The 10,855-nt window shown below is 27.4% G+C and overlaps 2 protein-coding genes across 2 annotated transcripts; both read left to right on the top strand.

Moving 5' to 3' along the window:
* Positions 1-1,593: 1,593 nt before the first annotated feature.
* Positions 1,594-2,085, top strand: LOC136979354 (uncharacterized). Its single transcript, XM_067275296.1, has one exon. It carries the CDS (start codon positions 1,594-1,596, stop codon positions 2,083-2,085), a length of 492 nt encoding a protein of 163 aa, XP_067131397.1.
* A 1,184-nt stretch (positions 2,086-3,269) lies between these two features.
* On the top strand, positions 3,270-9,926 carry LOC136979353 (zinc finger protein 829-like). The gene is made up of 3 exons (XM_067275295.1): positions 3,270-3,377; positions 7,563-7,829; positions 9,603-9,926. The coding sequence occupies exons 1-3, from the start codon at positions 3,270-3,272 to the stop codon at positions 9,924-9,926; spliced, it is 699 nt and encodes a 232-aa protein (XP_067131396.1).
* Positions 9,927-10,855: the final 929 nt, after the last annotated feature.

The raw sequence follows: 10,855 nt of genomic DNA, 5'->3' as shown, positions 1-10,855 counted from the left end.
GACCTGATAATGGGGCTGTTTTTCTTTTCTTATTGTAGGATTTACGAATTTCCTCCTGCAGCTTCAAGATGTTTTGTTTGTTTGATTACAAAAAGAAAAGTTATGATCGATAATTTCTGATGCGGTCATACACAATGCGTATTTTATACATTGGGATGATCGAAGATTCAATTCTTTTTACCGGGTAAGTAAAATTTTTTTTAATAGCGTTAAAAACTTCTTTTAAGGATATTTAGTCTTACAGATCAAAAATAATGTTCTTTATTTAGTAAAGAATATTATTTTTTATCTGTAAGACTAAATATCTGCATCTATAATTTCCAGTATAAGTCCTGATAATATATAGAAAGTACTAGTATAAAAAATAAATTTTAAATAGTTTTACGTTTCAAATTCTGCTATTTGTTAGAAATTAACAATAGGTTCAACCATTATGTTAAGCTTGCTAGATTTATGACGACGTACACTACACAGAATTTGATAAAGTCTATATAGGAGAAACGAAAAGACAGATGCAAACAATACTTAAAGAACATGTAAGGGATCACAAATATCTTAAACTTAACTCAGCGTTTCATGATCATTGTACAACACACAATTGTAACATCGACCAAAATAATATAAAGAGCCAGAAACATAACAGAAAGTTTAAAGAAAATGTTGAAATTTTCAAAAGCCGAAATAGTATAAATAGATACCCAAGTGTAAAAATAAACGAAAATTGGTGAAAAATATCATGAAAATGAATACATCTTTAATAATCTTTAACAATAATCTCAGAAAATTTAATACAATCTCGTATTAACCAACCTCCGACAGAAGAATATGCTAATGAGCATTACCGTGTAAGAAACGTAACAAGCAGACAAAAGGAGAATATAACAGATCAGAAATGTAGAAACACATTTAATAGTTTGAAGATTGAATAACTACACCGACATTATTTAAGTACGTTGAATTTGTCTTAAGAACGTTCATGTTATAAACGTAATTAGTAAAACACAGAAGTCATTGGTGTAACTTCTTGAACTTTTGTGAATATAAAGAAATGTAAGCTCATAACAGATATGTCACCACGCCATATTACTTATATAAATGTATAACTAATAATTCAGTATAAAATTTGGATTTAAATAGAATGTATAACATGCCGTGTTAAGAGAGTTAACAGTATACTCCCTTTTTTATGATTTAACCGTGAAAGACGAAAAAATGGATTATTCAAGGTATGTTAACGATAAATATAAGAAATAGCATATTGTAATAGTCAACAATATAGTTAATGTTATATTCAATAATTAAAACAATGAGATCGGTATACTTAAAAATACTAAAAATAAAAATTATCTTTAGTATTTACAAATTAAGAACATTTTGGATTTTAATTATTTAAGAGAACCTAAACTAAATATTAGAATTAAAACACACAAGCCTGGAAATAGTTGTAGACCCCTAGTGGATTTTAAGAAAACAGTGTTATATAATTTGGAATGTTTTTTAAAAAAATGTTTGCAGATTATAGATAAGTCCATTTACAGCATACATAATACAGATGAACTGATTTATGTATTATTAAAAGGTAAATATATAAAAATGTATCGTATTATGAGTCTTGACATAAAACCCATGTACCCATCCATTAATTTAGAAATGATTAAAGAAAGTCTTAATATGAATAATGTTCCTGAACATATAATAAAATTAATAGAATTTACTTTTAATAATAACTATTTTAAAATGTCCACAGATTATTACAGACAGAAAGAAGGTATTGCCATGGGATCGGTCATCGGACCAAAATTAGCGGACATCACTATGATGACAATAGATGAAAAAATATTAAAATTTAAAGGTATTCAGTATTATGCAAGATATGTTGATGACATAATAATAATATATAATTCAAAAATAGTTGCGTGTAAAGATATAGAAGACCATGCTAATAACTTACAAACAAACTTAAAGTTTACAAGTGAAGAAGAATCAGAGCAAGAGATGAAGTTTTTGGATATAGTTGAAAAGATGTTCGATTTTCCGCAAAAACGAAAAAATTGCATCTGCGTCTTGCACGTCGCTTTCTCTTAACACTTCCATTGTTAATGGTAGAGTACATAGATATCGAGTAGCGACACACGAGTCATCGCCGCTATGTTCTGTCGACTGTCAACATGTGGTCTATGCGTTTACATTAAGAAATGACGATTTTTTTTAGTTTAATAAAGCATTTTTACGAATGCACTTGGTCGAACGAAATATTGGATTCTTATATTTCTGAGGAGGAACTTAAAACCGTTTTAAGTAAGTCGAGTGTTAGTGGTGCTCCGGGAATAGATGGTATTCCTACTGAATTTTGGAAAATTGATAGTGCTTTCCTTTGTTTATTACATAACTTTAATAAGGTTTAAGAACTGGTATTATCCCTGATAAATGGAAGATTTTTTTACTGGTTCCGGTGCCTAAGCGTGATTCAATTTCAGTGCCTACAAATTTCAGAGGTATCTTGTTATTGTGTTGTGTGCCTAAGATTTTTTTAGTTTTGTATTGTAGGTTAGTAAGTTGGTTGAGTAAGAGAGATATTCTGTCAGAGAGTCAGGCTGGTTTTCCTGCAAATTACTAGACTGTTGATAATATTTTTATTTTGTATACTGTTATCTCTAATACACTGAGTAGGAAACGGCGTAAGGTTTATGCTTTTTTTTATAGATTTAGCATCAGCATTTCATTCTGTTGATAGGAATTTATTATGGAGGAAATTACTAAAGTATGGTTTAAGTTTTAAGTTTGTATCTTTATTGGCAGAGTTATGTAGTGGTTCGAACGTTAGGATTAAATGGAGGAAGTTGTTCTTAGCCTTTCTTTTCTGTTAAAGGTGTTACACAAGGTTGTATTCTAAGCCCTATTCTTTTTAGTTTATTTTAAAATGATTTATTGATTTCTATTGATGATTCCGGTGACAATGAAATAGTTGTTTTTGGTGTTTCTTTTAAGGTATTAACGTATGCGGATGACGTAGTCATCGCGGCGGATTCTCCGAGGTCGTTACAGAGGTCGATTGACCTGCTGGATAAATATTTAAAGGATAATAGTTTACAATTGAATCTCGCAAATTCTAAAATTGTGGTGTTTCGGCTTCTAAGTCTGACAAATGATGGTTCTGTGGTGTTCCAATTTCGGTTGTATCGCAATATACGTATTTGGGTGTAATTTCTAAAAGTAATGGTTATTTTAATACTAATGTGAGGTCTTGTAAAGTTAATGCTGAGATAAAAATGGATAAAGTTATTCACATGTGTCAGTCTGCTAAGTTGTGTAATTTGAACGATCGGTTAAGGTTATTTAAAGCCGTGGTGAGCTCACCTCTTCTTTATGTTTCCGAGGTATGGGGGTTTCAGAAAGAGAGCTTGAATATAGTGTTAGTTATTTTTGTTAAGAGAATGTACGCGCTTCTAAAGTGTACTCCTGGTTAGCTAGTGTCTATGGAATGCTCATTGATTCCTTCATCTTGCTTAATCTTGAACAAATGTGTTAATTGGATTTTTAGAACGTTGAGTTTAAACGAAGAACTTCTTAGTAAGATTTGTTTGCGTTCTGTCTTGAAACAAGTTGAGTTGCCTTGGTCGAAGTACTGGTTGACTAATAGCTCAAGGAACGGAATCGATTTTGATAATTTGTTACAAGATGTTAACAGTGTGTAGTAAAGTTAAGTAATTTTGATAATTATATTTTTAAGTTGAATCATGGTATATTATTAAGTTCTTATTGTGAGTGCTATAAGAGTTTTAATAAACCCTTTTTTGATTGTTCTCTTCATAATAGTAATTTTTCTTTTAATCTCATGGCCGTGTTAATGTAAGTAAAATGTAATTCATAAAGTTTTTATGTAATTACAGAAGGAACATTTGCATATGTGATGCGGCTGACTCGCCATTGGATGCGTTTCGTATTGTCGCTGTTTGTTCTTATTTGTCAAAATTACGTGAGAAGAATTTTTGGGTTCCCTGCTTTTCATTTAATCAGTTTTATAAAGTTATTTCTGATTTTGATTTATTTTCTCAGGTATTTATTTTCATAAAGAAGGTTAAATTGTTCATTTCATAATGTTTATGATATATTTGATTTTGATTTTTTTCTCTTATTGTATTTAGGCTTAAAGCGATAGTAGCGCTTATTTTATGTCAATTACGTTTTTGGGCGTGATCTGCCTACGATTTAATCTGTAGCTGCTTGGGAAACTATCCGATTTTCTTTTGAAGAAGTGGTTTAAACTGTTTTTCCTTTTTTCTAGATAAGTTTTAGCCTAGTTGGTTGTTAATTTGTTTCAGATAGTTCTCCCAAGTAGTTCTTTAAGTTTTGTTTCTGATTTGAATTTAGTTTAAAATGATATGAATAATTTACGAATTTCATAATTATGTTATTATAATTTATGATGGAATATGTTTATTATTTTCTAAGATTATGTATACTAATGTTGTTTTGTTCTATCCCCGCATCAGGGTCTCTGTACAAGAAATAAATAAATAAATAAATAAATATGCGAGTAAGTACGGTATCTTGTGATTTTTTTATTTTCTATAAATTTTACAGAAACCTTATAGAAAAATAAACTTATTTGATAATTAATATTTACGATATTTACAAATAAGATATGGCGAGTATTTTTTTAAATTTTTCACCGTAAATTGCCATTTTAATTTATAATGATCAATTGAATTTCTTGTATAATTTATTGAAATATAATTTATATTTTAATTCAATAAAATCGACATATTTTATTTTACTAAATATTTAACGAATTAAATACAAAAAATAAACATAAACCTAATTCTTACAATCATAACTTCAGACGGAATCGCATCTGGATGATCTCTAATGACATGTTTCATTAAATGTTTTTTCCATTTTTTTGCGAATCCACAGTTTATGTAGTTGCATTTGAATGGTGTTTCTTCAGAATGTATTTTATTGTAAATTATTAAATTTCTGTGGTGGGCGAATTGTTTCTTGCAAATATCGTTAAATAGTTTCTCACCGGTGTGAGTTCTCATGTGATTACCTAACAGCGCTTTTGAGTGAAATGTTTTTTTACATACAGTACATTAATGTGTTTTTTTCCATCCCTGAAAAACAAATATACGTTTTGTAAGATATTATAAATTATTAAACTAGTCATTAATTTTCTCAGAAATATTTTCTAGTTATATCAAAACATAATAGTAAAACATATGTATTTTTTCGATATTACATTAAAATTTTAAAATTTTTCTCTTGTTACAATTTCGAATAATTGGGTTTACCAAGTATAAGTAATGTCTTACAAAACAAATTAAATGTCTTACTTACTTCATCTGGTTGCATTTAAAGAAATAATAATAAATTGTAAAATTCGCATAATAAATTTGAATAATGAGAAACCAACAACGCACTGCAATAATGTAAATTTCGCAATTGTTTTGTCAGACTGACATGTTTGTTAGCATAAAAGGAGTTAAAGAATCAATTAAAATTATTTTTTGTAATTGTAACTTAAAATGTGTTCCTAAAGAAAACATTTTGAGGCACCGTTTCATATGATAATTTTATAAATTTTGTTCTAAAAATTATAAAAATCATTGACGTACAAATTATATAAAAGAATTTCACTAAAGTAATCAATGGAAAACATTGTATATGTTGTGCATTAAACTAAAGTAATTCATAGCAACTGACGCTACTTGGGTGTTGAACATTTTAACTGTATTAAGATCGTTTCAAAGTGTTTCTGTTCCCACTTTTGTTAATGTTAATAACTTTTAATAAGTATTTTAAATGGAATTTTTTAAATTAATCAACATAAATAATATTGGCTGACAACTTGAGGTTGGGAGATGCCTTTGTAACTTTAAAATAGGCACATGTGATATTAACTACCTAGGTATTAAATTGCTGTGACAAAAGATGACATTATTTATTCTATTTTCATACTTCCTTTTGGACAGACTCTGTCTTGAAATTTATTATTAAATAAATAAATGTAATAAAACGGCGTGTCGCAATGGAGGCTGAAGTTTAAAATTCGATATAGAACTGTGATGGATATTGATAATTATATTTCGATAGTCGATAGACTTTAAATAACATCTTAGAATCCTGGTTATTAATAACAAATTATTAATGTAAAAAGTAAGATTAAATCGAAAATTTGAAAGTTTAAAAATATATAATATAATAATTGTTGATAAATATAAACTTTTACCTATCATTCTCAGCGAGATTCGAAGTTCACATCGAAAGCTAAAATCATAAAACTCCAATAAAATATAGAACCCTAATTGACATAAATTGTATGTCTTGTATAGTTTATAATTATTTGTTTTAAGTAATTTCAATTTATATTATAATTCTGAATATATAACATATAATGAAACAAAGATTGATTACAATAAAAATCCAGAAAAACATTCGAATGATGTCAGAGAAAATCATGAGTACGTGTCCATCTGTAAAACAAACTAAAATTAACAATTTCGAAAACATATGAACTGATCATATTTGTATTTAAAAAAGGCTAATTTAATATTGAAACAGAAATAATTTGAAATAATGAAGAATTCTTTAAACAGAGAGGAAACATCTCAATTAGAAGTTATATTGACAAAATATTTTAAAAGCAAAATCACTTTAATAATCCATATAAATTGTGCTCTTGAAAACAATTTTTATTAATAATAAACTAAATTTATTTTTTCAGAGCAATTCAGAATTTAACACGAATTAAATTCTGAATTTTAGTCAATTCTATCGTTAGATTTTCAAATAAAAAAGTAATATAAAAAGTTTCGTTTGGCTAATTTGGTCCAGTAAATATAAGTTGAAATTTTAAACATTAATTGAAAAATTTTATTTTCAGATTTTTTTTTCGTCATTAACAGATGTGGCCAAAAATGCAATTAAATAGTCAACAAGTTACAATTTTCAAACTTTTCCTCAACGCTGTTACTATAATAGCGCCCTTTAATTTAAAGCGCATTTAATGTTTTCCATTCTACACTTAAATATAATTCTTTTAGTTAAATTTGTATGTCAGATATTTATTAAAAAAATATTCAGAAAACAATTTACGAAATTCATTGAGAAACGGTATCCTCAAAAATTTAATTTCTTTGTGCACTTTATATTTAAAAAAAAATAAATTATTTATTTTGCAATATTCATGCTAATAAATACGCACAATATGACAATCTGACAGAACAATTGGCAAGTTTCACATTATTGTAGTGATTCTTGGTATTTTACCTTTTCAAAATTTATAAAGTGAATTTAAAATTTGGATCATTAATTCTATAAATGCAATCAAAAAAAGTAAGTGAAAAGTTCAATTTGTTTTCTATGGCATTGTTATTATTTGGCGACCCTCGTTATTTAAAACTGTAAAAAATGAAAACTTTTAAATTTTAAGTCATATCAAAAATACATAATATATTTTCCTATTATGTTTACACATGTTTACAACAGAAAATATTTCTTAAAAAGTAAATCGAATCTAAATAATACATAATAATTTACACAACGAATACTTTTTAAAGGATGAAGAAAAGATATACGAATGTACTGAATGTAAAAAGAAATTTCATACAAAATCGAAGTTAGATATTCACATAAGGGTTCATACTGGTGAGAAACCGTATGAATGCAATATATGCGGAAAAAGATTCTCCCAGTCTGGAAATTTACAGAGACACAAAATAATACATTCTGAAGAAAGACCATTCAAATGCAACTACAAAGACTGCACATACGCTGCAAAAAGGAAAGATAATGTGATAGATCATATCAATCGAGAACATCTTAAAGTAAGAGCTTTTGAAGTTGTTATTGGAAGATTAATGTTTACTTTTGATGTCAATTGAATAAATATTTATAAAATAAAATATATCAAATTTATTAAATTAAAGTATGAAATGTAATATTATAATAAATTATAAAACACATTTAATTATTATGAATAAAAGTAGTACTTTACAGTAAAACATCAAAAAATATACCCGTTATATCTCACTATTTAAAATTGTAAATATTAATTTTCAAATAACTTCTTTGTCAATAAGCGTATAAAATATATACAAAATTTTAAAAATGTACAAGTAATATTAAAATTTTACTTTATTTTATAAATATTAATATATCAATTTTCTTTTTCAATGTGTAATAAATAGCTAATATAAGTAATAAATTATATGATACATAGAAACTACCAAAGAAAGTTCATAAATGTAATCAATGCGATAAAAGTTTTGAAAAGTTATCTAATTTGAAAATTCACCTAATATCTCATGACACAATACGATCATTTTCATGTGATATTTGTAAGAAAAGGTTCAAATATAAACATGATTTAAATAGACACATGAAAAAAGTACATCTACAGGAACAAATCGAATCTTTTTCCAAAGTAAGTAAAGAAAGTTTCTGAAATTAAGGTTATGTAGCTTGTAAAAGATTTTTAAATTTCTCTAAGTGACTTCATACCGTGACTACTGTAAATAATTTTATTCTGTATCATTCATTGATAGAATAACACAGCATTGTTCATTTAATGTGAAGTAGTAATAGAAAAAAACTATTCATTGTAAGTTTGTACTTTGAGTCACTTGATAATGAACAGACGCCAGCCTTAAATGTACTTATTATAACTATTTGTAATAAGTTTAATCGTAGTAATTATTACGGAATATATATTTCATATTTCGAATATTACATACATAAGTTTTGTACAAAAACAATTTCCGATTATTTAGTGAAATTTCGTGAGATTTAGCAATTGATTGCTTACTGTTCATTCGTTTATTATTTGATCTTCTCAATTAAGAACAAAATTGCTACAGAGAACTTATCATACAGCTTACGCTAACAATAATGAATTTTATTTTCTATTTACTGTAAAAGGAAATGCATTGCGTATCATATGCCGCTCATCAGACTTTATTTTATTGTTAAAACATATAAGAAATTACAGTACAAATTAATACTTATTTATATTTTACATATATTTATAATTCACAAAAAGCTTTAAGGAATCATTTGTAATGTAACTAATAACTAATAACGTAAGGCAAGTCTCTGTAATTTTATAAAGTATTATAAGAAATGAAATAACAATCTGCATCACCAAACTTTACCAAACGTGCAGTCTTTCCTTAGGCCTTTATATTTAAAAGCCACAGCTTCATGCAATTGGGTTGTGAACGTTATAAATGTGAAATAATTAAAATTATACTATTAATTTTTTTATATATATTGCAAAAACACAAAATTTGCATCGCTTGTAAACAGAAGCAACACAAATTTGATACATTTTTTGAAGTGTTCGAAGAAGCTGGTTACTTGTGTCAATCAGACAATTAGTTAAAAATAATATCGTTGAATCCAAGAACACACGCACAAATATTATAATTACAAAAAATATCTATCAATGATGCAAATACTTTCCAAAGCTGTACAAAAATGTGAAAATTTTAAATATTGTAGAAATTTCAATCTCAGTAATCATAAAAGTTAATTATCTCAAATTATATTTTAATTACTTAAATGATATCATGTTGTCTATAATGTTTACTTTTAATTAGGAAAGCGTACAACATGCTGAACAAGTGCAGACTGAATCGTTTCAAACACCATCAACAAGTGCTCAAGCCACAGAGTTAATTGAATTTGAAGAAGTTTATCCAATAGAAATGATTTTTACACCGAGAGAATCTGAAGAATTCCTGGAACACTTTAACATCGATACAGAAATTATGCAAATAGAAACATCTTTACAAACGGACACATCCTCACAAATAGAAACAGAAGGAAATAAATTTGAATGCCTCTTCTGTAAAGAACGATTTTCTGATGAAATTTCTCGAAAAGAACACGAAAGAAATTCTCATAACTTTTATTATTTTTGACAATTATCGGAAGATTGTGATGTTTTGTATTTTTTAATAGAATCAAAACTGAATTATTAATAAATTATCTTAAGTTACAGTATATTTATATGTAAAAATACCGTAAAAAAGTTTACGTTGAGTTTAATTAATTCTAATAACTATTTGACTAAAAGTTCTCTACATTTTGTTGGCACGAAAAAAATTTAAATGTTATTCTGTCACATTTAATTTTTCGTAAAAATCAAAAAGACTAAATATCTGTAAAAATTTTTTATATATATATTTTTAAAATTCAAACATTTTTAATTAAATAAATTAAGGTTTAAAAAATTAAACGTGTGTCACAATGTCTAACTTGTTTTATCAGTAATAATTTAAGAAAAATTATCTCATTTTATATATACATTTACGTCGTTCAGAAATGACGTGTTTAATATCGAAACCAAAGCATATGAGATGAAAATTACGCCAACTAAAAATTTATGGGAATTTAGACGACGGTCAAAATTTTTCTTAATAGTTTTTCTTTGATAATGATAAACTTGGGCTTGAAAGCAAAGTGGTTACCGCTTACAAGAACCAAGCTGATTTTTACCAAAGAAAAACTACTCGGGCCCTAGAGAGGTGGCCCTAGCAAGATTTTGAGATGTTCTGGTGGCTTTTCATATAGACGAAAGTGTGGGTGGGGACTAAGGTCACAATCTATACATCACCGTACGAAACACATTGATGGTGACACTCGGGAGGATGTTGACTACTTTTTTTTTACGGATAGATTTACGAGACGATCGAAGCTTCGGTGCTTTAGCGTTCAAAAACACTGAGAGTTTCTTTCACTTTTTATTTATTTCAGAGTCGAGTGTCACCGCTAAAACACACCGGGTGTCACCCCTAAGTAGGTGACACCCGGGGCGGGCCATTCCCATCGCCCCCTCCCTACGTCTCTG

The sequence above is a fragment of the Centruroides vittatus genome, unplaced genomic scaffold, assembly GCF_030686945.1.
Source record: "Centruroides vittatus isolate TY-2023 unplaced genomic scaffold, ASM3068694v2 contig_616, whole genome shotgun sequence".
NCBI lineage: Eukaryota > Metazoa > Arthropoda > Arachnida > Scorpiones > Buthidae > Centruroides > Centruroides vittatus.
The sequence above is the reverse complement of the archived record's forward strand: the minus strand, read 5'-3'. Positions and strand labels throughout refer to the sequence as shown.